General features: G+C 49.7%; 10 protein-coding genes across 10 annotated transcripts; 5 read left to right on the top strand and 5 right to left on the bottom strand.

Moving 5' to 3' along the window:
- Nucleotides 1–494: 494 nt before the first annotated feature.
- Nucleotides 495–665, bottom strand: POX_a01555 (uncharacterized protein; the record flags this gene model as incomplete). Its single annotated transcript, XM_050110483.1, has 1 exon — nt 495–665. One exon carries the CDS (start codon nt 663–665, stop codon nt 495–497), a length of 171 nt encoding a protein of 56 aa, XP_049974251.1.
- A 2,319-nt stretch (nt 666–2,984) lies between these two features.
- POX_a01554 (uncharacterized protein) lies at nt 2,985–4,100 on the top strand (the record flags this gene model as incomplete). The annotated part of the gene is made up of 1 exon (XM_050110482.1): nt 2,985–4,100. The coding sequence occupies one exon, from the start codon at nt 2,985–2,987 to the stop codon at nt 4,098–4,100; it is 1,116 nt and encodes a 371-aa protein (XP_049974250.1).
- Nucleotides 4,101–4,344: 244 nt separating this feature from the next.
- Nucleotides 4,345–5,946, bottom strand: POX_a01553 (D-aminopeptidase; the record flags this gene model as incomplete). Its single annotated transcript, XM_050110481.1, has 1 exon — nt 4,345–5,946. One exon carries the CDS (start codon nt 5,944–5,946, stop codon nt 4,345–4,347), a length of 1,602 nt encoding a protein of 533 aa, XP_049974249.1.
- Nucleotides 5,947–7,062: 1,116 nt separating this feature from the next.
- POX_a01552 (uncharacterized protein) lies at nt 7,063–8,046 on the bottom strand (the record flags this gene model as incomplete). Its single annotated transcript, XM_050110480.1, has 2 exons — nt 7,063–7,805; nt 7,911–8,046. 2 exons carry the CDS (start codon nt 8,044–8,046, stop codon nt 7,063–7,065), a joined length of 879 nt encoding a protein of 292 aa, XP_049974248.1.
- Nucleotides 8,047–10,229: 2,183 nt separating this feature from the next.
- On the top strand, nt 10,230–10,688 carry POX_a01551 (uncharacterized protein; the record flags this gene model as incomplete). Its single annotated transcript, XM_050110479.1, has 2 exons — nt 10,230–10,298; nt 10,368–10,688. The coding sequence occupies 2 exons, from the start codon at nt 10,230–10,232 to the stop codon at nt 10,686–10,688; spliced, it is 390 nt and encodes a 129-aa protein (XP_049974247.1).
- A 1,118-nt stretch (nt 10,689–11,806) lies between these two features.
- Nucleotides 11,807–13,794, top strand: POX_a01550 (uncharacterized protein; the record flags this gene model as incomplete). The annotated part of the gene is made up of 3 exons (XM_050110478.1): nt 11,807–12,266; nt 12,362–13,323; nt 13,429–13,794. The coding sequence occupies 3 exons, from the start codon at nt 11,807–11,809 to the stop codon at nt 13,792–13,794; spliced, it is 1,788 nt and encodes a 595-aa protein (XP_049974246.1).
- A 1,272-nt stretch (nt 13,795–15,066) lies between these two features.
- On the top strand, nt 15,067–19,082 carry POX_a01549 (uncharacterized protein; the record flags this gene model as incomplete). The annotated part of the gene is made up of 5 exons (XM_050110477.1): nt 15,067–15,429; nt 15,495–15,530; nt 15,597–15,971; nt 16,039–17,526; nt 17,616–19,082. The coding sequence occupies 5 exons, from the start codon at nt 15,067–15,069 to the stop codon at nt 19,080–19,082; spliced, it is 3,729 nt and encodes a 1,242-aa protein (XP_049974245.1).
- A 341-nt stretch (nt 19,083–19,423) lies between these two features.
- On the bottom strand, nt 19,424–20,006 carry POX_a01548 (uncharacterized protein; the record flags this gene model as incomplete). The annotated part of the gene is made up of 2 exons (XM_050110476.1): nt 19,424–19,825; nt 19,905–20,006. The coding sequence occupies 2 exons, from the start codon at nt 20,004–20,006 to the stop codon at nt 19,424–19,426; spliced, it is 504 nt and encodes a 167-aa protein (XP_049974244.1).
- Nucleotides 20,007–21,389: 1,383 nt separating this feature from the next.
- On the top strand, nt 21,390–22,291 carry POX_a01547 (NADPH-dependent FMN reductase ArsH; the record flags this gene model as incomplete). Its single annotated transcript, XM_050110475.1, has 2 exons — nt 21,390–21,818; nt 21,887–22,291. The coding sequence occupies 2 exons, from the start codon at nt 21,390–21,392 to the stop codon at nt 22,289–22,291; spliced, it is 834 nt and encodes a 277-aa protein (XP_049974243.1).
- A 2,204-nt stretch (nt 22,292–24,495) lies between these two features.
- POX_a01546 (uncharacterized protein) lies at nt 24,496–25,488 on the bottom strand (the record flags this gene model as incomplete). The annotated part of the gene is made up of 1 exon (XM_050110474.1): nt 24,496–25,488. The coding sequence occupies one exon, from the start codon at nt 25,486–25,488 to the stop codon at nt 24,496–24,498; it is 993 nt and encodes a 330-aa protein (XP_049974242.1).
- Between the last annotated feature and the right edge of the window lie 2,239 nt (nt 25,489–27,727).

Below are 27,727 nucleotides of genomic sequence, written 5' to 3'. Positions count from 1 at the left end.
GCCGAGCAACTGAGACACTCTTTCGCGCGATCATTTTTCCCCCGGAAAGTTTTAGGCTTCGTCCGTCTTCGCGCCTGGCGTCGGTATAGCCGATACTGGATCTTTTTTTCTTTTTTCCTTGTGGCTTTGGTGTAGAAAGCGCGGGGGTCAGCGCCTACCCGACTAGGTTGTTTCGGAGACAATTGATGTGACCACAACAGAACAAAACAAACAAAATCTTAAACACATGATTGATGATGTTTGTACTGACTATCACGAAACATGGGCAGTGCCAAAAATTCTGTTCAGTATCAGGTGTTCTGATTCGTCACCTCTGCACACGATCAATGGAAGGTGACAATGAGACATCTCTATCAAGTATCGTAGGCTTCTGTGCAATCAAACAGCCTTGCCCTCTACCCAAACAGTGTTGCAGTCGAGAGCGCTCTGTATAAGTCCAAGGGTAGTAGGGCAACCTGCACCCACATTGACATTTTTACGACGAAAGAGTATAATCATCTGTGGTAACGGTGACTCAGGTCACGAACCTTCCTTCGTTTGTGGTCATCGATTAGGGAATACGAGGTATCCTCCGTATTAGGAGTATCGCATATGGAGTGGTTTGCACGTTGAGATAAGATGATGACTGAGGTGGGGTCTGTGGATTGACAGTGTTCCGGAGCCATTTGTCTCTGAGGTCGTATAGTTTCAATCACATCGTCTCGAGTGATGCCTGTATGCGCTTAATAGACAAAATCTGTCGCAGGACATATGGCCGCTTTCAATAGGGGGTTAGGGCACTGCTGTCATCCTGATAGTGATCCACATCCGTTTGGTTCTCAGTAGATGCTTGCTATTTCTGTAGGCAATCACAGGCAGATTGCAACACTGCTCCAGCCTTTGCATTCTAACATCGTGGTACAAAATTAGGGGATTGATTCACCTGAGGGGCAAAAGGCATTTTGAGGGACATGTCCTAACTTGGGACGGTGATTGCCGCTGCTTGGAAATGCTTGGTATTCGGAAAAGCCCCCAGCTATGCTCTTTCAGGATATCGAAATCGATAGCCGGAGAGACCTTGGATGGGGTTCTCAGAATAGGCAGCTTGAGGGAGCTTCACCAATCTGAAGCAATCAACTTGACCTGCACGGTTGAGCCGCACAACACGCACACACTATTTGATACGAGAGCGTTCATGTTGTAGGTATGATGAAAATCATATTCTCTGAATCATTTTTTATTTAAAAACTCGTCCACATGCTGCACACCCGCTCAGGCACAATGCTACAGTAGCACAGTCGAGAATACAACCCTCGAAGCTCCACTCCTCCCGCGGCGGGAATTCCCAACAAAACCACAATACACTCGCGTGCCCCTCCTGACCAAAAATCAAATACAGTATTGTAGAGGGAAAGAAGAAAACGAGACCGCGGTCGCACAGCTCATCGACTTAAAAATCAAATTAGTTGGCATCTCCGTTTCCGTGTGGGACTGTGGGGAGGGGTGCTGTCTTGAAAGGCTGAATTGATCCCTGTCGGCGTGGTTTCCCTTTCTAGATCGCGCGGTATCTTTTTCGTGCAGGGCCATCCTAAATTAATTGTGTACCACTTGGCCCGTCGAGTAGTATTTCAAGGATTTGGTTGGCGATGTCGAATGCAGCTAGAAGCTTTTAATCATAGTGGAGGCCAGTTCAACCATTCCGATTTTAGGACAGACGCCGGTCAAGCCTTGGGCCTGCTATGAGGAAGGACCTCTAGAGCAGACGAACCTTCGTGGTACAAGACATCTATAGAGTCTGATTTCACCGGAGTACAATCAGATACATTGGCCCTCTATCAGCCAAAGGGGCTAAATTGGACATGCCAAATAACCGAAGCTCAACCTGACCGGAGAATCAAGAATCAATCCCGGCTTCTGTCATGTTTCAAGACTTTTCGTTCTCGCAAATCGATCCAAGCCCTGTCACTCTGCCCAGCTCGGCTCACAAACAACGGTAAAAACCGTAGAAAGCGTCTGTTTTCATCTTCTCCCACCTCAACATTGAGACGCTTTCGAGTGACAGGTTCCATCCACATTTGATTCTTTTCAGCCAAACCGTCTCCACCCGAACCACAAAGATTGACCGGATTCCTCCACAGACATCCCTAGATTGTGGGCCGGAGCCGCGCTTTCGACCGAGTGAAGACCGTGATATCTCCCAGTTTCGCCCGAACAGAATCGTGTCCACGTGGAACGCGGGAGTTTCACCAGATACTTAATTTTGAGTAACACGAATCCATGGCTATCTGCGCATGAGTTCAAAGTTTGACCAGTCTTATGCAACAGGAAAAGAATGTGATTCGAGGATTCGAACGAAAAAAAAGACACTCACGAGGATTGGGTGTGACATCAAGGGCTACTCTCTAGGGGCAGCATCAATTCATCTGGATGCACCTTAGGTAAGGGCGGGAGCCCGAGGAGTTGATGACAAGGATTGGTTACGCATCATCGGTGTTACGGTTGAGCTCCAATCTGTGCACGTTGGCTAATGGTTCGTGAGGGCCTTGTGCGCCGATCATTCATACGCAGAACAATCTGGACACTTGACTGAATCTCGTTTGATGCCAATCAAATACCAGTCATGCCAGTCCTCTTCCTCTATTCCAGTGTCGTGGAAGTCCCTGCCTGGATGGAAATTTTACATCCCAGTGCGCCATCTGTGTGAACTTCAAATGCAGTCCCGTTGAATGGCTCAACCCTCCGAGCTCCACTTTGGATGCGGGGAAGGGCGTGACAGGGCGTGTGGTGGAGGATTCCGGACAATCGCAGCGTGCAATAACCTCCGTCTCGAGATTTCAAGTGCTGAGGGAAGGATGCGTCAATTCAAGTTCATCTACAGACTGCTCAGTCGGCAAAGCGGCCACTCACGGAATTGATTTCTCTCTCTGGACTTTTCCATCGTCTGAACACTGGGCACCGGCCTCTGTATTTGATACGGCCGTTGGGTTCTGTTGAAAGAAAACGGAATGGGCTCGACCGAAGGACTATACGCCAATGTACAAGCTGCATCAGAGCGATGTGACATTGGCGAGACTTCCGCTGTGACAGAATTTCACCAAGCGCTGCCTCAATATGCCCCCACTCCATTAGTCCCACTACCAGAGCTCGCGAAAGAAATTGGGATTCGAGCCGTATATGTCAAGGACGAGAGCAATCGATTCGGTCTCCCCTCATTCAAGGTTCTGGGTGCATCCTGGGGCTGTTTTCGTGCAATCGTCCACCATCTGGGCCTTTCTCTGGCCTCAAGTTTACCAAAAGTCTCCGCTGAAGCGGTTACCGGTGGTCTTAGCCTCGTGGCGGCCACAGAAGGGAATCATGGACGAGCAGTGGCTTTTATGGCCCGCCTTCTGAAGATCCCTGCCCGAGTTCATGTCCCTTGCTCAATGGACGTATCTACACGCAATCTGATTGCAGGCGAGGGTGCATGCGTGGTGATTTCACAAGGGGACTATGATCAAGCTGTACACGAAGCCTTCCGTCAGGCAAAAGAGCTGCCCGGTGCTCTATTCATTCAGGATACCGCCTTTGAGGGCTACACAGATGTCCCTGCCTGGATTGTGCAAGGGTATTCAACGATGTTGAAGGAGATTGAAGAGCAGCTAAGCCTGCTTGGAGAGAAAGCAGATTTGATGATCACCCCCGTTGGAGTTGGAAGCCTTGCACATGCCGTGGTCCAGCACTGCAAATCAAGAGAAAAGCCGGTATCAGTCGCAACGGTTGAGCCGGATTCTGCGCCGTGTTTATTCATGAGTCTGCAGGCCGGGAAACCCGTCAACGTGAAAACTTCCTCTACAATCATGGACGGCATGAACTGTGGAACTGTCTCGACGACGGCGTGGCCAGACCTGCACCGTCTTGTAGACTTTTCCATCACTGTCTCTTCACATGAGAGCCACGAGGCGGTTGAATTTCTGTCTCAAAATCAGATCTTCGCTGGTCCCTGCGGAGGCGCGTCACTAGCTGCGCTGCGCCGTCTTTCAACCCACGTCGCTGCGTCACTGCCACTTTCGAAGAACTCCGTTGTCGTTCTTCTCAGCACTGAGGGCTCTCGTAAATACTCCTTGCCGTACGACGTAAGATGAAAAGTGAAAAGTGGGCGCAACCTAATTGGTTAGAAGCCACCCATGAGCGAAGATGACACAGAGGCTCTTTCCCTGCAAGTACAACTTACTTCCAGTGGTACGTGCAAAATTCCAGCTCAACAATCATTCAGCCGGTTATCTCAAGCAACCAATAGAGAATGCAATGGAAATGTCATTTGAAAGTAGACGATGGACTTGTCCCCTCAATCCAAATTTATCGGCACATCAGCGACTGCTCGTGAGGCTAGAAACATTTATCGAACTTGACATTTCTCGCAAGCCAACAACCCATCGTGACACCGGTGATTGCTCCGTCGCCGTCGCGATGGAAAACAAGCGTCCAATTCCCTGGAGCGGGAGCATCGAGCCCCCGAGGACACACAAGCACCCAGATATCCTCACCAAGATAACGCATCAAATGCATGGGGCCATGACCTAAATAGCCTTGAAAAGAGCCGTATAACATATCACCTGTCCCACTACATGTGAAGACCGATTCCAGCTCCTTACATTCGTAGGTTCCTGTATAGTCCCCTTTCACCGACTTCTCGGACGCCACAATCCGCCTCGCAACCACCAATCGGTTGTCGTCTCTGCGGTAGAGCCGCACTGAATCGATTCCAAGCTCCACTGATAGAGTTTCCGTACTTCCTGTATTTGAACTGGAGAGAAGAACGCGTTCCTCATGATCGGAATAGCGGATGACGATTGTGCCGGATTCGCCTTCTTGAACCGGGCAACTGAGCCGAGCTTCAGGGTCGAAAAAGGTACCGAGAAAGTCTTGATTCACGTGGACTTGCTGGGCTTGGCCGAGACTAGGAGAAGGCCTGTTCAAGACACTGCCAAGAATGTCCATCGCAACAGTCTCTGCATCAATCTCGTGGTTGAGCATCACTACCACAGCCAATCGCTCAGATGGAACCTGAAGTCGATGAAGGCAGTATCCTCGAAGAGAACCACCATGACCGATGATATCAATATCACCAAATTTGGTACGAGCAAGGCCATTCCCGTACATTGACCGGGTACCGTCCTTGAAACGGGGCTCCTTTGCAATCGCACGATAGAGGCTGTGTTCGTCTTCCCAAGATTGGTCCAGATACTGTTCATAGGCGATCATATCGTTCAGTGAGGCTACAACACCCGCATCGCCAGACCACTGGACTCGATTGACCGCCGGTAGGAAGCCAAAAGTTTCATTCCCTTCATAGCCAACGCACGGCCCAGGCAGCCGGGCATTATCCTCACAGAGGATGGCAGTCTTCATTTGAGCGGGAGAGAACAGTCTTTCGACAAGCAGATCTCCAAACGCCGATCCCGTGACCTCCTCAAGTAGCCGCGCAAGGATGTGGAAATTCAAATTGGAATATGCGTATTGAGTTCCAGGTTGAAAATGTAGCGACTTGGTCAGACTCAATGCTTTCTTCGCATCGTGAGCAAGCGTAAAGTTTCCCTCGGGATGCGTCCCCCAAAACATGGACATGGCCCAGTAGTCGCGAATGCCTGATTGATTGTTGCAAAGATCCTCAATTGTCAGTCCGGTGTGGTCGAGGATCTCTATGGGAATCATTTCCCTCAGGCCGTCGTTCAATTGCTGGCGAGCATCACCGCAAGATATCATCTTTGGGGTTGGATTGCGCTGGACATCTTCAAGTATCATGCATAGCATCTGCTTCGTGATGGAGCAAATAGGCATGAGCGTCGAATCGTTCATCGGAACTCGCTTCTCGAGATTGGCGTAGCCCCATACATGCTTGCCGACCACTTCGCCTTTACGCAAGACTGCAACGGCACCGCCCGGTCCGCGATATCGACCGGGGATTGTCTCAAGAATAGCTTGGACCATATCGGGCGAAGATTTTTGATTTAGAATTTTCACTGACAGATTGCAAGAATTGCCCAGAACCTGATCAATTCCCCTTCGCTTCCCGTGAGCTTAAGAGCAAGAACGCTTGGGACTACTGCAAGTCGGGATCCCAAAACGGTTAAAGCTCGTGGACTAAAGATGCATGCTGTATATTTCCAGCCATGCTTGACCAGTCAGACCTCCGGTGACGCGACACCGAGTCACTGTATACTTTCAGGTCTCTCCTCTGGGTTCATCTGCCGGAGATTCAGGTCTAGACGACCATATCGGGGGCGGAAAAGAATACCAGTGACCCTTCAATGTGGAAGACTCACCCAAAACTGGCCCCCGGGACTATGCAAGCCCGTGATCTACGAAAGCGAGATCAACTCGAATCGGGGTCCAAAGACACCCATCTTCTCCCAGAATATTTTTTAAGCTATAACGCCTTAAAGCCCTTGTCAACTTTGAGATATGCTTGTCGCTCACATTCAATGATTACCGTCACTAGAGATCCATGCAATACCTCAAGTTCGCCGCTTATTGACACCTTAGATGGATAGCCTTGATTGAAATCCAACGAAAAGCGTGCCTGAGAGCTTTAATACCTGTTACAGACTGAGGCTCATCTTTCATCTCGAGTGGACCAGCAAGAGACCGAGGCGAGCTCAACCATCATCAAGAGCAGCCGAATTTCAAAGGCCTGCCGTGAAACTGTTTCTTTGCGGACGATATGTACAAGGCAAAGAATTGATCAAGTTCACAATGGGGGATGACGGACTAGTCGGTCACCTTGAAAGCTGCTTCAACGATCATGTTCACTACCGTCGCCTAGCTCATTGCACGAAAGAGCGGGGCGCTGGACAGGTGACGAAATGAAACGTGCATGATGCTAGCTCTCGATTTTCCGATAATTTCCTCCAGCTCGATAGAGAGATAGAAGCTTATATGCGATTGATGGAATGTCCAAGCGTCAGCACCTTGTATGACAAATTTCATAAGTCGATGGGGATGATGACCATACGGCCTATTTACGAAATTGCACTCATGTCTGACTTGGCTCAGAGATCGCAAGTATCCACATTGATCATTCGCAAAGCTCGACGAGAATTCATTCTATGAAGCAACCGCCTGCCATTCGCGATTGTACCAAGCTCCCAACCCAAGTATGAACAGCACCAGGCTCCCATCCCGAATAATATCTCTGAAAAGTTGAACTGCCATCCCAAATCCTGCTTGTTTCCCGGCAAAGAGTGCCCTTCCACCTGTGAGAACCATTTCGCCCGTGACAAAGATCAGGAACGGGTTTTGCGCCGTCGCAGGTTTAGGAGGTGGACTGCCGAATGTTGCCACCGACGTTGCGATCATGAACAAAAGGTAAGCGGCCAGCCCGAGCGCGAACAAGGCATGCGCTGACTTCCATATCCGCAGGGTCTTCTGCTCTTCCTCGGTTGGAGGTGCTGATGCTCCACCCAGCATATTGGCCAGAAAGGGAGGGACACCAAGTGCAGAGGCGATGGCAGCCGGAGAGAGCCCTGGCTGCGATTGTGAAGGCATCGCGCCCGGTCCACCCGGCGGCCCTGATGGGGCTGTATTGGCATCACTAGGCATTCCAGGCATCCCGCCGAGAAGATTCTCAAGAAGCTTCAGTGTGGGATCCTGGACATCGTTGGAATCCTGGCCTTGATCTGGTGCTACCTGGCGCAGCATCGCACGAAATGCTTCTTGTTGGGCTTGCAGGGACTCGGCGGGCGGCATTTCCGATTGAAAGCTGGGCTGAGGACGTGTCTGTGGAGCCGGCGAAGGAGAGGGAGAAGGCGAGGCCGTAAGTCGAGGGGTCGGGGAGGCTTCTTCACGCACTGTCGAGAAGTCGAAGACGTTAGCTATCTCGTTTGCGAGGAGGCGTCCCCGATTTCACGACACTGCACCAAACGCATCGCGAGGACTGTAATTTCAAGACTGACCTGACTGTGGCGTCCGACCGCTGAGACTGGTAATCTTATCCAAACGAGCAGAGCCTCCCTCTTTGATTTTCGCTTCGCGACGTTCTCGTCGCAAGCGAGCAGCGCGCTGGGCCGGTGACTCCTCGGGAGTAGACATGGTGATAGCCGTGGGGACTGTTGTGTCCTGGATGGCAAGGAGAGTTGGAGAATTGACTCGAGGGCTGTGGTTCGGCGATTAAATGTGTAAGAAGGTTGAATGGAAGATGAGTGGTAGGTAAGAACTTTACACCATCCTCGAACTGACGAAGTTGCAAGTGGGTTGAGGTGATGCGAGGACCCGCGGGAACTCTTCGAATGAGCGGGTCGAGAAGTAAAGGTGGAGCTCCGTCTTCCTCCATTTGTTTTCCTGGACGAGACTCCTGACCGTGCCGTTCAAGTAGCCTTCATCTGAGCAATAACGAGGTCTATCAGCCTTGGCCGCCAAAAATTGATGCAATTAAAAATATGATCGACATTCAACGTAGCAACAAATGAACAGGGGTCGTTCATTCCGACCGGACTTTCTACATAGTGGTACCTAGTTCTCGCTGTCGCACGCTGGCTGAACTAGAGAGCCTACCATGGTAAGATGTAGCGGAAGCGATATTTCCTGGAAAAAAGCGCCAGACTTAATCTCCATCATGGCACACTTCATTTCCTTCCAATCGTCTCATCATGGCTGCGGGACCCATCGTAAAACAGACGTAAACATTGGAGTACATTGTCCATTTCTGGGTACCCGATGGTGAGATCTATTGATTCAACATACGCAGACCGCGCTGGCCTTTGACTTCAACGACTCTGGTGGGCGACTCTTACCAACATAACGATTTTGGCGAACTCATCGACATGATCAATGCTAAGCTCGAAACTCCGTCATCGCTGATATCCATTTTCACAAGTCATTTCACCGCAGCTCGAGTACTGCCCCTACTGCAGGAGACGAAGACAAGCCTAGGAAAGCATAGTGTCTGACACGACTGCCCGTGAATCATGGGTTTACCGCAACGAAGATGCAAGGGATTGTACGAGGGAGCCGGAATGCGGAAATCTGACTACGAAAGCTTCGAGTATTGGTTGCACTTTTGGCTTCTTCTAAAGCGGTGCAGTAGTCAGGAAGTTGAAAGGGGAGTGAATATCACGTTGTCTGTCCTGAGTTTCTAATTACCCTCTGTGGTGGTCCAAACAGCTATGAAGCGGCAGTTGTAGCCAGACGCTAGGTACTTGTCTAGCCGAGCGTCGTCGCCGAAGGTTGTCCGGAGTGCTATTTCTTGCGCCAAGTCAGGTCCTGTAAAGGACAGACTAGGAACCTAAGTATCGGACTTGATAGTTCCGAGAAAGCCTTGAAGATTCTTGTAGTGAATTCAGAAGAAGATTCGCAAAGGGAATCAATCCCAGGCTGACCAGGCGGTCTGAGTAATACATGGTCAAGAATGACAAGATGACAAAGATGTAAGTGATTGATACTGTTCTCTTTCAACAAGATCGACCTTGAACGATGCTGTCATTCATATCACTCGAACTGCTCATTTTGATCGCGTCCGGTTGATGTTATGTGAGTTTAAACCAATAAACCTACTTAACTAATCCAATCTTGATAATGTAAAAAAAAGTAGTTTCCTGTAGACGCATAGGAGCATACTTTCATTCCGGCCGAACCAGCCAACGCCACCCCCGAATTATCATGATCCGACGGATGTATGCTTTAGGCTCCCAACACTCCGCTTGACATCTACAGAGCAAGCTTGTGTTGTTGGTGACTCTTAATATTTAAAGGTTGAATATGCAGGTGGTACCATTCCATTTCCATATTTGTACTACGGTCCTCATCCGGCCATGTGTATCAAATTCTCTCTGATAAATAAGGTGTAGACATCCCGCGTGGCCAGATCTGAGCTCCGACCATGCAGTGCCCGCGTCATCCATTATTGCGCCACCTCCTCGGATTGCTGGGCACGGAGTCCAAAGACGCTGGGTCTACCGCAGTGGTGACAGGGCGCATGGTCTAGACCATTGGCATTTTTGAGTCAGCCACTGGGCCATTCACGCGCCTGTCGATAAACCCACCAGGCATCAAAGCCACATGGCGATAACATGACACGTTCGCCGACAGGGCTTCTATACGATGATGGACTCACTGGAGGCAAAGTATAAACACAAATTCCCACTACCGCCTCCTACTGACTGCTACATATTTTGACTGTGTGTCCTCCTTATTGCGGGTTGAAAACTCATACTGACAACTGTGGGAGTCTCCAAGGTCTCAATTGCCTGAGAATTGCTGCCAAAAAAAAGCTCAAGATGATGACCGGTTCTTGTCTCTGCAATGCGAACAAATATCAAATCGAGGAGAAGAACATTATCCGAAAGGTTTGATAAGCTACGAAGGCGACCGAGCCAGAAATGATCAGATACACGAGGTAACTGACACATCTTCAGATAACATGCCACTGTGCTCGCTGTCGCAAGATCAGTGGTGGGTGGTCTACTACCAACCTTGTCGTGCAAAAGGAAGGATTCAAATTGACCAGCACGTCGACCTGGCAAACCCTGGTTCCCGGATTATCACACGCAACAAGCACTTTCAATCCCTCTCTCCCCGATAAACGACATGGCCATATCTGCTTCTGTCGCCATTGTGGATCAGTGATGTATCGAGAAGCCGAAGTGGATGGGTTTCGTGATTTGTACTTTGTGCCAGTAGGGAGTCTCGATGACATTGATTATGTTCGCGAAATGAAAGAGGAGGAGTGGTATTGAAGATTTTGTAAAGAGTTTGTGTCCTGCGAGCATCGAATATTCAGTGGATTTGAGCCTGCAAGAATCACGACGCCTCGCATCTCTCCCAGCATGACCGGGCCAACGACTCTAATTGCAGTCCAGGAAGGCACTTTGATGCTACTATGTGATCTCTACCTATCACCTGACCTTGAATCTGTATTTATCTGTCTGGAGCTCATCAAAAGAGCAAACATCTATAGGAATCAATATATACTACTGCTACTCCAAATCCTTTAAAGCATAACACCAGGGATTCATGTGTTTCATGCTGCGCAACCGACTTCCCGTCCAACGGGAAGAAACCCTTGATTTTGATTCACATGCGAGGAATGCCTTTGGGCGTACACCTGCTATCTCTGAAAAGAAAATCATTGAGTTTTGCCTCTCAACATCGGTCTGATGAGCAATAAGGCGGCAAATCCCCGATCGCGAGAAATCCTCAGATTCAGCGTCTGCCCAGCATTTCTCAGCCTCCCACGCAGCCTTTTCCAGCGTGTACTGGGCAAGCCTCTGCTTGGGTCACGTTCGCGATGGAGCAGATGCCCAGGATGCCATGAACTTCGGTCGTAGAGAGTCCAGTTGACATGGAACAGTTTTGAGTTTCTTATCCCCGCACTTCTTCGAACGAGACGTGCGGCGAACCGTTCTTAGATATCTTGTGGAACACCGCCACCATGGACCCGCGGCTGTCGTCGAAGCACAACCCCCGGCTGGAACACCACGTCTTTTCGTGCTAGATAGAGCGGAGTCTCGGCTGAAGGTGCACGCGAGTCGTGGAAGCAGCCGTGGCGCGTGGTCTCCTGCCTCTATTTGGTGTCTTACTACCAGCCAAGTCTGGTTGCACGCCTGCAGAAACTTAGTATGCGTGGACACCCGACGAATCGGCCGGAAGATCATAAGATCAAAGCTGTCAATCGAGGATTTCCAACGATCGGCTGATCGTCAGTGAACTCAAGTCGCTTCGTCTTGACATGGCATCCCCGGACGGTCGAGGAAGATGTCAAAGCCACTGCCAAGAGAGAGTCACCGACTCTGCCAATGCAGTTTTGACTTTGCCGCAGTGTTTTTAGAATTTCTCATAAGAAGAAGTTGGACCTATGGACCACGGCCATCTGTACATACCACTCTGGACTTTCGGCACATCGAAAGATAGCTCAATCTTGGATATATTTACCACTGTCCTGGGTATCTACACTCTTGACCTTGCTGAAACTTCGTCGCCCAACCTTGCCAGAAGGAGCCACAATCCCACTCACAACGAAAGTGTGCGAAGATACATGGAAAATCGCATCAAGCAACAGGGCGATTTATTTACGCACACCATGCAAGATGCTTATCCTGTCAAGCAGGAATTAAAAGCTCGAGGGGGAATATCGCTGGAGTTCATCTTGTTTGAGCCTGTCGTCTTCCTACAAGGCGATGTCAAGCGCGATCCCAATTCTCCGGAAAAGCCGGCTCTTATCAGAGGCAGGATTAATCTACATGCTCCTCATCCGATCAGATTGAAGAGTTTCTCGGTCTCTTTCCATGGAAAGGCTTGCTTAAAGCCGTTTGGAAGTACGTATCAGGTCCTCTTCAAATAGAGTGTTGCGACTGGAATTTCAGACCTTGCGCCAATCAGACAACTAACTCTATTCCGTCATTTTTACCAGATAACGCAAGGACACAAGATGTGATCAATTCCAGTATTACATATGCCGAGGATGGACACCTGATCTCCACAGACTTGGACGACTACAGTCAATCCACGACCGAATGCACCGCAAGGGAACACGCTGCGGAAAAGCGTAGAAACTCTGCCCCAACACTGATGACCCGACCGATTGCACCGCCCGAGTATGATGCACAAGATGAAGAGTCCTTCCGGCGGAGATCGATCAGTGGATATTCTCGGGATTCCGTCAGAGCCCAGGTGAAAGGGAGGCAAGACCTGTTACCCGCCGGAAATCACACCTTTCCGTTTGAATTCGTTGTGCTCAATCTGCTCCCCGAGTCGATCGATACCTATCTGCTGTCTATTCGCTACTACCTCGAAGCCCGGATTGAATTCGGCGGCTTCTTTGGCTCAAAGCTGACCTCGCAGCTTCACGTCCCAATTGTTCGCTTACCACCCGAAGGCTCGTTGGAAATGACTGAGCCAGTCACTCTCATGAGGGACTGGAGCAAGAACCTGCATTATCATTTCTTCCTGCTTGGAAGAAGCTTTCGTCTGGGATCACAAATTCCTATTAGACTGGGACTGCTCCCTTTGGTCCCGCTGAAATGCATTGCCGTGCAAGTTCTTATTCAGCAGCACATTCGGTACTGGGATATTGACCGGACAAATTGTCTGATCGATTCGGGCAAACGAACGATCCTTCTGCTCGAGAAGAATGTCGGGGCTGAATGCCGAAGCGTCTTTGCTGGTGGAAATGTTCACATCACGAAAGAGCAAGATAAAACAGAAATGGAGGACCTGAAGAATACGAGTCTGCTTGGGAGCATGCTGCAACCGTGTCAAATTGAAATGCATGTGCAATTACCCAGGTGTCTGGACCTCAAGCAGCGACCCTCGTATCAAAGAATCCATGCAAGCAGCACCATCGGGAGACTGGATGTCAGTCATTGGATTCAGGTAGGTGGTTTCAAATCTTTCTTTTTTCTTTCTTTTTTTTTTTTTTAGAATTTTGTGATCAAGAGGCAACGACGTGTATGCGGAATTTGCTAATCAAAGTCATAGGTCGTCCTGCGTCTTTCCTTGAATGACACAGATAGTGGGATTTCCACGACGGGGCGGAGTATCTCTCAACGACTCACTCTTCAAACACCCATCACCATTCGGTCATGCAAGGCAACTGCATCCAACATCTACCCTCCGCCGTACACATTCGAACCTGGGTTAGACCTGGGATCGTTTCAAAACACGACCTGCGACTGTCAAAGCAGCGCCACACCATTTTCTTTCCCTGATAACAGTGAGATGGAAGATTCTAGGCCGAGAGATTACCAACCCATCGAGTCAGTCTCGCCATATAGTGCCCCGTTGTTTAAGTGCTTGAGCCCTTGTGATACCCCTACCCTAAACACGGAAGAGTTGGGTACCTGAATCTGTGGAAATCTATATATCGAGTCGACAACTTGCAATGAATACAGCCGAGATTCCTTGTTACTTGCCTCAGATCGCCATTTTCGGATAGTCCTCATTCATATCAATTTCTGATTGGGACTTCTCTGATGTTTTTTGTCTCCTCTACGAGTCATCCGCTATTCATTCATCAAGAACACACTACGCTTTATCTCATAAGTATTGAAAGGGATTGAAAGAGAAGGTATTGAGGAACCTTATGCTCAACCAACTCCCACTCCACCCGACACCAAAATAATAGAAGGGACCGGCCGTCATGTGGGAAACTGAATTTGCACCGAGCTGCGATTGGTGCGGCTGGGCATGTTTACTGCTCTGTGCAGACGACTCTACCATGACATGATATTGTGGTCATTAGGCTTTGGACATTGACAGAAGCCGGTTATTGTCGATGGGCAGGTACCTGAAGGGCCCGAACACCCGCCGTACTTGCCAATGTTCCTCAGTCGGAGGATAAGTATAATTGGGTAAAGGCAGATATCCAAAGGACTTGACTCGTATTCAACTTGTTTATGCTTTGATCACACGGCAATATGATCAGTATACTGCACTATTACTAGTTCAAGGACTACCGTCCACTTCGTATTGACCACAGAAGTGCTGAGTGAAATGGTGGGTACGGGCATGTGACTTTGGTCTGTTGGTCCGCTCGCAGTCCCCCGCTGGGCGGAGGAGAGCGGGTGCCAAGGAAACCGCAACCCGGCGACCTTTACAAGACAGCAGAGCAAGGCTGGGGGAGACTCTGCGAGAGCGGTGGTGATGAAAGTAGAGATGACTGTCCACGAGAATTGATTAGAGGGATCGTCGAATTGAGATCGCCAATCCTGGTGGAGGGGGCTTGACTGTCCAATTGCGTCTTGGAGAGCCGAGTGGCTGTCGTCATCACGTTGCTCCTACTTCGTGGCCGCGGATGACGTAGTTGGGGGAAGCTGAAGCTCGGACCCTAACAATTGCCTGGGCCCTCAGTCGAACCGGTCTGATGATGATTTCCAGCAAGAGCCATTGTGTGAAACGGCTTGGTTTGATTCTTTCCTCACTTTTCTTCTCTGCAAACGCCTTGGGTGTGCTTGCTTCGTTTCAGCAGGTGGTCCTTGAGCATCCCAAAGCCTCTGGTTGAAATCTCGCCAATACACTATCCACATCGAACTGATTCAGGACAGCCTCTTCTTACCTTGGCATCCAAACCACACCTGACTCTTCGATTCGTGGTCAGGCACCAGTGCTGGACTCAAAATGGCGTCTGCGGGCCAGGATGTTACGGCGCGCGAGAACCATCGTGTCGGCGAGAATTGGAGTGGAAGCAATCCGATCCCCACGGTCCAGAAGTTCATTGAGCGTCTGGACGTTGAAAAGAAGCAGCGAGATCAGCGGATTGACGAAGAAGAAAGGGCTCGCAAGGATCGCGAAAGATTACGGCAAAAGCAGCAAGCACAGCCGGGAAGCTCACAAGCCAATTCCAATGACGAGATATCGGCTCATCAGGCCCGTGAAATCGCTCGGTCCAAGGTTCGCACGGTGACCGACCCGACCACTGGTAAGGAGATTGGAGTTGAGGATCAAGGCCCCGAGTCCATGGAAGCTGTCAAAAATCCAATGGTAAGACAAAGATCAGATGGGTCCTGTCCTCTGAAGGTAAATATCAACTGACGATGGCGATCTAGTTGACTGTCCCGAACGCCAATCTTGGCCGACCAACTGTACGCACCTATCCTCCCGATATGTAAGACCTCATTCTCGAATAAATCACTGACAATGGAGTCTAGGAGCATCAAACTCGCGCCGATCAAGATCCAGCCGAGTACAAGGAAAAGCAGGACATCACGGCTCCTCCCGATCCCATTGCCGAAGGAACAACGTCCGATGTCCCTATCCGCGGCGAGAAGACGAATATTCTGTTCCATCCCACTCCCACCGTTACTTACAATCCAATGTATGATCAATTGGAGAAACGCGGAACGGCACTGTGTATTGGAATCGCAGTGGCTATCATCTTTTTGGGACGAACTTTCGGAGGGTCTCTACTGGGTCTTATCCCACTGGCCTTTTGCATTACTAGCGGTGTGTGGCTATGGGTGCAAGAGGTCATCAGAAGCGGTCGGCAGATGGAATGGAAAAGCGAGGAGCTTCGTGGACAGATGGTAAGAGTCAACCGTCCGTGGTGGATAACTGTGCTGCGGCCCCACGCTGACCACATGAGATTGCCAGGCGACCGCGAACTTGCTTCCCGAGTCTGTTGAATGGATGAATTCATTCATGGCCGTCATCTGGGGTCTCATCAACCCAGATATGTTTATCCCCATGGCCGACACGATCGAAGATATCATGCAAGCATCCGCCCCGGGGGTGGTCGAAAATGTCCGAATTGCCGAGATCGATCAGGGAAGTAACCCTCTCCGCATTCTCAGTATGCGAGCTCTGCCAGATGACCACGTTCAAAACTTGAAAGACAACATTCACGAGGAGAATTTGAAGAACAAAGATCCCCAAGAGGCTGCGGCGGCAGAGGAGGGTGGCAGTTTCTACAACATGGAGGCGTCTTTTGCGTACCATGCTCAACCGACTGGTCAATCTACCTCGTCAAAAGCTCGCAACATGCACATGAACCTCGTATTCTACCTAGGAATTCGAGGACTCTTTGGTGTCCCTTTCCCTGTCTTTGTTGAGTTGACCGAGTTGGTTGGTACAGTCCGACTGCGCTTCCAACTTATGCCGGAGCCACCATTTATGAAAGAGGTGACTTTCAGTTTGGTTGGCATTCCTCATGTGCGTGCTGGCTGTATGCCCATGCTTCGTCGCGGTGTCAATGTTCTCAATCTGCCGTTGATCTCCAAATTCGTCAACTACGCCATCAGCACAGCCTGCGCCATGTTTGCAGCCCCTAAGTCGATGACTCTTGACTTGAGCATGATGCTCAAGGGTGACGATATCCAAAAGGAGACTCAGGCACTTGGTGTCATGTGGATTCGTATCCACCGTGCCCTTGGACTGAGCAAGCAAGACCGCCGGGGCAGCGAAGGTGGCGGCAGCGACCCTTACATCAACCTGTCTTTCTCGAAGTACGGCAAGCCCATGTACTGCACACGTGTCATCACAGACGATCTGAACCCCATCTGGGAGGAAACGGCCGCGCTGCTGGTTACCCCTGAGCTGATCAAAGCAAATGAGAATCTGAGTGTTGAACTCTGGGATTCGGATCGCCACACTGCAGACGATGTCTGTGGAAAGGTGGAGTTACCGATCCGAGAGATGCTGCAACATCCAGGGCGAATGTATCCTCAAGTCTCCAAATTGCAAGGGCTCAACGAGGGTAGCGAAATGCCCGGCGAACTGCATTGGGAGGTCGGCTATTTCGGGAAACCGAAGTTGCGCCCCGAGCTTCGGACGGACGGTAGGAAGAAGGATCTCCCCGAAAATCTGCAAGGAGATCCGGTTTTCGAGGATGATAAGGGCACTATTACCAACGAAGAAGAGGATGCAGTGGCACACACCCCTCCAGATCCCCTCTGGCCTAGTGGTATTGTGTCGATTGTCGTGCACCAGATTGTCAACCTTGAGCTCAACAACATCAAGGGAAGCTCCGGAAACCGCAAGGGCAAAGAATTTGAGCCCGCAAAGCCATACGGCGAAAACACGGAGGAGGAGGGCAAGAATCTGCCTACCAGCTACTGTAAAATCCAGCTCAATGACCAACTGGTATGGCTCTTTCTTATTTTTTATACATATAAAAACTTCAATATAGGCGGCATCCGTTCGATCCAAGCTAATATTTGGTCTGTTCACAGATTTACAAAACCCGGGCTAAAGCTGTTAGCTCAAGGCCTATTTTCAATGCTGGTACGGAGCGATTTGTTCGTGACTGGCGATCTGCCGTGGTCACAGTTACTGTGCGAGATCAACGTTACAGAGAACACGACCCGATTCTGGGTGTTGTCCCCATCAAACTTTCCGATATCCTCGAGACTAGCTCTCAGGTCACGCGTTGGTACCCACTCGATGGTGGCATTGGCTTTGGCCGCATTCGTATTTCGATTCTTCTTCGGCATGTTGAAACAAAGCTTCCGCCAAACATGCTTGGTTGGGACGTGGGTACTTTCGAATTCGCCGGCGAGAAGATTGTTGCCAAGGACTGGGGCCACCATGGCAAAATACGATTGCGCACCAGTGGAAGCACGGGCAAATTGAGTCGCCGAGTCGCATCCATGGATGGTAAAGACTTGACATTCGACCTTTCCGACCAGTCATACCGGGATGGCATTCGTCTGCCTGTCAAACACAGATACCGCTCACCGGTCGTTTTTGAGTTTCACAACCAGAGCAAGCGTGGCATTGCCGCTTATGCCGTCCTCTGGCTGCAGCATCTGGTGGACAATGAGGTGGCAGATATTGACATTCCCATTTGGACCACCAAGAATGGGCCCCGCTTAACCCAGAATTACGTTACCGAAGCCAACTGGAAGGCCAAGGAGGTTCCCGGGCTCGAAGACCTCACCGAAGTTGGCCGGTTGCAATTCAAATGCGTCTTCTCCCCAGGAACGGATGAATCACACGAGCGGTTCGTTACCGATAACGACTCTCGCGAGACCTTTGAAACCTGGGAAGCCTGCGCTGCGCAAGGTGTGCGCTCTCGCAGCGTCTCCATTGACGTGCCCAGCGAGACCTTGAAGAAACATGAGCAATCACTCATTGATGGTCGCGACGTACTCAAGCAAGCTGATCCCCGTGAGCGTCGTCAATGGATTGACCATGAGGGCAATGACTGGAGTGGCGCTTTTGGACAGGATCCTCGGGCATACACTGATAGCGATGGTCACAAGATGGCCGAGCCAGGGCGTGATCAACCCCCTTATGATCCGGTGACACCGCAGTCTCCTAACAATGAGTCCATCCCGAACACCGCTCGTAACGGGCCAAGTAGTTCAAATCTGGAAAATTCCGAACTGGCGGAGAAGCCAGAGTCATACGATTCTGACTCCGATTCCAATTCGTCCGATTCTTGGGCCCCTTCCACAGTGAGTCCCACAGAACGGCGATCCTCTGTGGCCAGTGGTAGTCACTTGAGCCCCAAGCAAGCCAAGCGAGCTAATCGTCGAAGTGAGCAACGCGAGCACCGTGGGATCATGCAGTGGAAGCCCGCGCGGAACGCAGCTTTTGCCAAAGATGAAGCTGTGTATGCGCTTCGTAAAATGAAGATGAAGGTTGGCATGGGTGACATGACCGGCCGGGAGCCCGATGTTGAGACGGAGACCTGATTCACATTGACGGGAGGATTTATTCTTATTTGTATTAGGATTGTATTTCTTTTTGTTCCATGTTCATGTCCATCAATACTGAAAATGCAAGTTTATGACGCCCTTAATACAGAATGATGATTTACAGTACTACTTCTCATGGCCAATGAGAAGAATGGGAAAATGCAAACATGTTCGTCTGTGTTCTATTAAAAAAACGCAAAAAAAGAAAAGAAAAGAAAACAGGAACACAACACAAGGCCCATTGGGCACCCAAAAAGTAGAAATACAAAAGCAACAAATCCAGCAGACTTCCACGATTGTAGGTGCCAAAGTCAGGACCAACGATGACACCAAGAGAGTCAGAAGAGAAACGGCATGTGGCGCCGAAAATCTGGCCCTGAAGGGTCCCAGGTTCCTCGGAAGGACATGGTGCTGCCATCAGACGTATATTGGGCGAACGGGATCTTTTGCTCCCTCGCAGTCTCCGTTTCGAAGAAGGCCGCCCATTCCTCCGAGTCCGGCCTGAAACGATCCAGGATCGTCAACGTGTCGGCCAGTATGTCTTCTTCGTAGACTTGGCCATTCAAGGGGACGATGCGAGCCTCACGCGCGGCCTCGGGTGCTCTGATTCGGATGGCTAGGGCTTGGTGTATGTGGCAGCAAGGGTCTCTGGCAAACATAAGGTTGAAATCGCCCATGATCAATATTGGAGGCTCCAATGGAGCCTCGGGGTAATGAGCAAGTTCATTGGTAATAGCCAGCTACCGTTCTGAGTTCGCCTCAAGAGCAGCCCTAATGCCCATTTTGCTCGGCCCATTGTGCCTGGAGGTGATCAATTACTTCATCGAGGCGGCTCGAGTTTGAAAGAAGCTCGGGGCTTTCCTTGTTGCTAATGGCTTTGCTTTTTTGGTCATAGGTGAGAGAAGGCGCCTCTGCAGCCATCTTCTGTCTGGTTCGTTTGGCTCAGGTAGGCGATGTTGATGGGAGCGAACTATTTCACAAAAGTCGATAGGTCAGTAAGTAAGGCTGACTGAAGCCTATGGCCCATGGAATTAGGGAAGTAAGAGAGAGGAACGAACCTGAGGGTGATATGTGAGGAAGATCAAAATCATGTAGAGAATAGAGAAATATATAGATAAAGAAGAAAGATATAGATAAAGGACAAATAGACAGAGGAAGGAGAAAGAGGGGAAATCTGGATACGATGTTAGGAGAGCCAACGAGTGACTTGAGTGGGTTGTAATAGGTATTAAACGTGATGTCAAACGAGGTACTGAAATTCTATATACCCCTTTTCACTTCTCTCACTTCTCTCACTTTGGTATCGAGGGTCGGCACGAAACAGGTATTTACTATGTCCAGACGAAACAATGTTTACTAGATTTGGGCGAGGTAAGCGGCTTCTTTTCCTGGACTATTATTCACTACGGACAACACAGAGTATATTATTTAATCGTACACATAACATGATGCGGGTTGATTAATTCGCTACTTCTGTGTCTCATGTAGGATCTTGTTATAATACAGCAACCTTAGCCATTTGGTATGAAACTCCAGCACGAGCGGACTTAATTGGGCGGCTATAGGGCGGAAGAGCCCCTTGCGTGATTCGGCAACTGTTGTTGTAGGAGCGCTTAGTAGACGCATGATAAGGCCTACTTATGAGTAAGAAAATATTGACCCGATAGCATTCTCTTTGGTGCTGCAGAGACCAATCATTGATAATATCAAAGCTTTTATCTGCATCCGAGGTCATTTCTCCGCTTGATATACCGAAGTGATGGAATTTTTGTACTCGGTGCGAAGCTAGGTATACGTGATTGAGGGGCCTATTCTTGATGCTTTTATCTCAATATGCATTACTCATATTTCACGCTGGCAGATTCTCATATTAGCTACTGCGGTATTCTAAAAGCAAGTCTCTTACAAACCCATACATGAACCTCTTTTGTTGCCGTCACTCCGAGTACTCGAAAAGATCGTAACCTTCGGTATGATGCACTAGCGTTCTTACTAATCTGTACAGCCATGATGAAGCTTGGCAGCCGCGGGTTCCATCACATCCAATCATCATCGACAAATGACATACTCAGATTGTCCTTATCCAAGAAAAAAGATTGTCTATTCCTCTCTTTTTTGTAATGTTGTCCTTTTTGTATAGTTCAGCTTCTCTCTTATTTAATGTCATTGAGTCTTGCAGGTGTATTTGCCCCAACCTTGAAACTGGGCATCAGGTCTGGACGATACCAAAGGCGCCTCCACTGCTCGAATCTCTTCTGCATTAGTCCCACACGAATGCAGCTACGCACATTCGAAAGCACAGCCATGCTTCGTGATTCAAGAGAATGTACCTACCGGTCCCTGAGCCTGCCTTCAAATGAAGATGACTCTGAGATTCGCAAAAAATATCGACCGTTTGTTCTCAGCGACGATGGGGCTGAGGACTGGACCAACAAACTAGAGTTGACCACTGCTCTTGACATGGCCGAAGAGGATCTTCAAAAAACAAACGACAGGCTCAAGGTCCTGGTACTCTTTGGCAGCCTCCGAAGAAGATCATATTCTCGGCTCGTGGCTTACGAAGCGTCCCGGATCCTTTTCCGGCTCGGTTGCGACGTGCGCGTTTTCGACCCAGAGGGCCTCCCTATGAAGAATGATAGCGAACATGGCCATCCAAAAGTCCAGGAGCTCCGAGAACTCAGTCAGTGGAGTGATGGACATGTCTGGGTTTCACCCGAGCAACATGGCAATCTGGTGAGTTCTACCATCTGTGCAGTGGTCGATACGTGTACTCACCATCTGTCCATTTTCGCCGGTAATAGACTGGAGTATTCAAGAATCAAATCGATTGGATCCCTCTAAGCACCGGGAGTGTTCGGCCGACCCAAGGTCGAACACTTGCCATTGCCCAAGTGTGCGGTGGATCACAATCCTTTAATGCAGTCAACTCGTTGCGAATCCTCGGTCGATGGATGCGCATGTTTACCATTCCCAACCAATCGTCGATTCCCAAGGCATACACTCAATTTCCGGACGAAGGTCAGCCTGGAGATCAACGACTTATGCCTAGCAGCAACCGAGATCGACTCGTGGACTGCATGGAGGAATTTGTCAAGTACACGATTTTGATGCGGCCTCACATAGGACTCTTTGCCGACCGTTTCAGTGAAAGAGAAGAAAGGAGACTGAAAGAAGAAAAGGCGCGCCTTCGTGAGGCCAGCAATTAGACCTTCTACAAAGATATCATCATAGACCTTTAATGGATTAAACAGACCGATATCTATCAACGCGTCTCGTTGTGCCCATAATGGAGCATCCGATCCAGCGAAAATAAAAGAACCCACAAGGCGCTACACCCTCCGATCTACACCCTTCGATCCAGAAGACACCCCTGCCCAGAGTCTGCTAGCTTGTATTTCTTTGCGGACACCATTGACTTGGCGTTTACTTTCAGATATCCAAGAGACCCATCGAGGGGGAGAGACGACGCTCATTTTAAGGAGAAGTGTTGCCCCAGCTCAGCTCATGACTTATCAAGGCCACCAGCACTTGACACTTAGCATTCACGATTGAGGTCGAATGTACCTCCCCTGCTTTAGCTACTGACTAACTCTGTAGGATTGGAGAAGAGCGCAGGCAATTTCTCTGAATTCTGGGAGCGTCTCTCTCCGGAGTGTGTCTCAGAGAGCTCCGGAAAAGGTACCGTGCATGGGCACGACTCGGTACCCTGTCAAGACCCATCGTCTGTATGTCTGCTGTCTTAAACTCTTCTCTACCTTATCCTGGACGACTATTAAGCAGTTGTGAGGATGTGATGAACAGTTTCTTACTGAATCTTCAAAGTGGACCGCAATCATCAACTCAGATACCGATTTCATTCTGGTCAGTCCGTTACAAACTAATGATATGATAGTACAATTATCAGTCGAGGCATACCTAACCCAGGTGGACCACCCAAATAAACCAGCCTACCTTGACACATCGAGGCTGAGAAAGCGACAAAGAAAGGCGGGTACAGTCGGCGACAACGCTAGTCTCGGGGGGTGGACAAGCACCCAGCATTCTTGTTTAAAAGTACTTTCCACCATCTGTGTCTAATTGGGTCTATGGCAATGACTCAAGAATTCTGGGTCTCGGAAGATTACTGAGTTGTGCCAATTCGATCAACTAACGTCGCTCATCTGATTTAGTTCAAATGCTGGATCAAGCTAAATGGAGGAGCAGAGCTATCTAGGCTCGCTCGCCTCTGACGCTGTCAGAACCGAGTGCTCGCAGAATTCGGACCAGGCAGGATCGTGGGGCGAGATTTTGGGTGGTGAACTCGGAATGTTCGGTAGCACAAGGAACGAGAAATATACCTTGTACGATCAGTATCGCAGCCAATCAAGATTTCAAAATTATGATAAATCAATAATATCTGGCTAGTTCATAGCATCGACGACTGTTGACAACGGATTGAACTCAACCACGAAAACCCCGATGGCGTATGACTCAAGTCGAGCGTTGGGCAAAATCATCTGATACAGTTTTTGACAAAGGAGTGGATGGTAGGAAGGAGATGAGGGGAAACTTATGGTAAGGGGAAGATTTGATTACTTATAGGGTTGACAGTGGAAGAGATGGGAGAGACCAGAAAGTATGCCTAGGTCTGAGGTAGTCCTCGTTGAATGCTCCCTGATTGCTGAGTGAACAGAAAAGGAGATATCAAACTTATAAAGGAGTGGCATGCTATCTGAGAAACCATCTGAGAAATGGCGAGTTCTTCAACAATTCTATTGTCTTCGTAGGCGATAATATACAAATGTACCGGCGCATGTGCTTTTCCCCATCCGGAGTCTTTTACACAGCAATATGGATCTTGGAAATCAGCATTTCCTTGTCATATGTTCAAATCTTGATTAGCTAGTACCAAATTCTCCTCGAAACGCAGTTTTTTTTTCTCCAGTCGCAGAGAACGAGGCACGACTGACATAAAAAAGTAAGAAAAGGCATCAATCTTCATCTACAGCTGAGCCGTAGGGCAATTTATGAGTAGCAAGAAAGCTGAAGCATAGTGCTGAGTGGACTTGAGTCCAAAGATAAGTTATGTTCATGAAGCAAAATATCTACCCCAATGCAGCCTTTCGTGAGGGAGACATTGCAGAGAAAATGGAGAAAAAAAAAGAGACAGCCGATGGATACACAGCCGGAAGTGGGCTTCAGCAGAAAAATATGAAAGGAAGGGGAGAAGCGGACAGTGAGACAAGAAACAGAGCAAGAACCAAAAAGACATAACAACCGCCGGCGCCTCTCTATGGGATTAGGAACATGGATCATGAGAAAAAACGGTCGTGGATGCATCACTTTCATGCACGTCGCAAGAAAAGGGAATACCCCGAAAAGGGGCCAGAAGAAGATGAAAGCCGAAAAATAGTGGTGCCTTAACACATCGTCACCCACGCGAAGACGTTTCAGCCGCAAGATCTGTGGGCTGTGATGTGGGTGGCTGCGTTGGCAAGTCAGACTGCGCTTCGTCCGAGCAGCTGCCTACAGGACCCAGGGTCCATCTCCACTCGCGTCGCCGTTTGGCACGGCCCTGTCGTGGCGTTTGCGGCGTAGATGCATCGGAGCGACCCGGATCAAGTCCGTCCAGCAAAGCGACCGCGCGGACTTGTCGCTCTGCGCGTAATGTGCGACGCTTCTTGCGCTCGGTTTTTGAAAGAACACCGTGAGTCGCGGATGCGCAGTTTGAGCTGATTTGATTTCCGGAAGTACTGCCCGCCTCCGAGCCTGACTGATTACTGGCGGTGTCTGAATCCTCCTCCTCGGTGGATTCGGGCGCAGAATCCTCCGATTTCGATGCTGCCTGATCCTGCACAGCCTCCTTGGACTGGTCTTCCTCAAACAGATCGAAGTGTTGCGCCGTGTAGCGCTCGGTCCGGATTTCTTCCTCCAGTGGATTGCGGTAGCTCACTTGCTTCTTGGCGGGGAAGAAGACCCGGCGTGCGCCTGCGCCGCCGGGTCCACTGGCGCCTGCAGACATCGATCCTGATGGACGCCGCGACGAGGGCTCGAGGGGAGAGTTGCGCAGAATACTACGCACCCCCAAGGGTAGTTGATACGGGTTACTGCGGTGAAAGAAACTTGTGGAGTGGCTGTGGGCATGGTGGATGTATGGAGATGCGGGTTTCGTGCTGGGAAATCGGAGGCTGGGCGGGGCATTTGAGGAGGGAGAGGTGGCTGTCGAGGTGGGAGATACGACATCATAGGCATTTTTAAACGTGTTGCGGACGGTCGGCGAGGCGGCTGCGTTGGTCGCAAAGGAGAGGGAGAGGCCTGTAGACGAGCTGCCAAAGGTTCGTGGTAGAGAGGTCGTTTGAAGCGTCAACTTGGGTCGGGAGGTCATCGATCGCGGGTCACCGAGAGGTGACGATAAACAGGACATGATCATGGGACATGGACGGGAGTTGCAGATATTGGAAGAATGGCAAGCACTTGGAGGCTTCTTCACAACGTTGGCTGATCAAGGGAGCGCAAGAGGCATGAAGTGTGACATGAAGATACAAAGAAGTGGAAGAGTTGACGATCTAGAAGGAGGTTCCTTCTTCCTGAGAGCAAGTGGGTCACTTGCCCAGTGTGTCCGGGTGACGGTGGTTGGTGGTTGGTGATGTTGGACCAGTACGCAACATGCAGTGTCCACTGCGGTCTGTACAGCAGGATGTACACTTGTGCGATGATCGACCCGAGTCGAGTGACGAAGTAGCGGGGGTGGGCTAAGAATAGCTGGCGCTTGGGTGTGATAACGTGATGAGAAACGTCACTGGATGAACCACCACCGAGAGCCCTGCACAGTGGTGTACCGCCAAAGGCAGAAAGATCTCCGCCGGTCGATGTCGATGGAATAACAATGGGAGAGGAATGGTGAAGTCTTCTTGGATGATTCAGGCGTTTGTCCGAAGGGAATGTGTAGGAATTTGGGTAGGAAATGAGAAAGTATGCAAGTACGTATTGGTCAAGGAATGGGAAGAAAACAAGAGAGTCCAGGTTCCGGAACAGCAAGGACTGGAGCCAAAATTTATCTACTGGAGACTGGTCATCGGAAGAGTCGAAGCGCACGGTTTTTACTATCGTCGAGAGATTCCAGACACACGGTTTGTTTTGGACCTTTTTTCTTTTGTCTTTTTTTTTCTTCTCTCTCTCTCTCTCTTTCTCTTTTGGCCGCGTGGAGAATAAAGAGAGGGGCAACTATCGACGCCACCAGCCGCCCAGCTCGGAGATGGAGGAGACGGGGATCGACCACCTTTGATCATTCGAGGACCAGATGGATGATCGTGATTAATGGTGATTTTTTTTGCCTCCTCTTTTCTGGAGCACGTGATATGTGATGTCCTAAAATAAATTTGCATATGTCCACATACAGTAGTCGAGTCGGCGATGGTAGGTAGCCTTGGGCCTCTCTACTGTACCCGAGGGATGCATTTTGCATAAAGTGACACAGTGCAGGATCATTCCATACTTACATGTCAACATTTCCTGCTCAACATTCCTAGTGCATGACCGGTCCATGCCGCGGCGTGTGATCCCTCCTATCCCCAGTTCATGCCACCGATGGAGTGTGCTATCACAATATTCGAGGGGCTAACATGTTGACTTGGGGTAGGTGGGGATGCGACATGTACATAACTCGCTATTGAGTCAGACTCAAGGTCCTGGATTAGTGTATAGACCATCACCTACCGAATTCGAAGTGGGGGCCTTTGCAGACATTGGCGGAGATGACTCGTAGTAATTCTGTGCGCTCGCCACACGCACTAGTAAAATCATGACACTTGTGGTTTCTTACTTTGATGGCTTTTCCCTGATCCTACTCATCCTGAAAAAAGTCACCTACATCGCATTATGAGATGTATCTGACTGGTTCCCCCTTCTCAACGTCTCCTTGATGCATAATCGTGTAACAGACTTGGAAAGGCCACAAAAATGGGTGATGAGTATACGCCAGCCTGGATGAGTGATCACCTCATCCTGGGTTTCTCTGAGTGGACGGAGGAACTGGGACGGGTACATCCTCTCTGGTGGTCCGTCACGTTCGCCCAGGCTGGCCAAAGAGAAGACCAGATGATTGGCCAATCTATTAAAAGAAATACCAACACGCCCCGACAACGAAGAGTGGGTCGACTCTGATCGAATGGCCGAGCCCGTTGTGGGTCTTCCGAATTTCGTTACTCTCCAGGTCAAGGCACAACAACAGACCCAACGGTTGTAGTCTGTACGATCGCATTTCTTGTGCGATACATCCAACCTCAAGTCCATAATATGTATGGAATGGGTGCAATTATCATGCTCTCGATTAACCTTTCTATTGACGATACCCTCGCGTCTCCATAGGCATGACTCATAATTCTGGCGGATAGAGTGCGTCTCATCCAAGAAGCGATCAGGATTTCTTGATCTTGTACGCGTGACAGAGAAAGGGAAACAAGTCCTTGTAGACGAAACCGCACCCCGCATACTCTCAAGGAGAACAGAAGAAACGCCTGCCGTGATTAATTGATTGGCAAACCGCTGGCCAGTCAACCACCTTACTTCTCGCCTCAGAGACAGCTGCGGGTCGATCCATGGGAGCGGTACTCTTGCTCGGTAAGTTGCACTTAGATCAATAATCCCTACTGTTGCTGTGCTTG

The sequence above is a fragment of the Penicillium oxalicum genome, chromosome I (genome assembly GCF_001723175.1).
Source record: "Penicillium oxalicum strain HP7-1 chromosome I, whole genome shotgun sequence".
NCBI classification, from domain to species: Eukaryota; Fungi; Ascomycota; class Eurotiomycetes; order Eurotiales; family Aspergillaceae; genus Penicillium; species Penicillium oxalicum.
The sequence above is the reverse complement of the archived record's forward strand: the minus strand, read 5'-3'. Positions and strand labels throughout refer to the sequence as shown.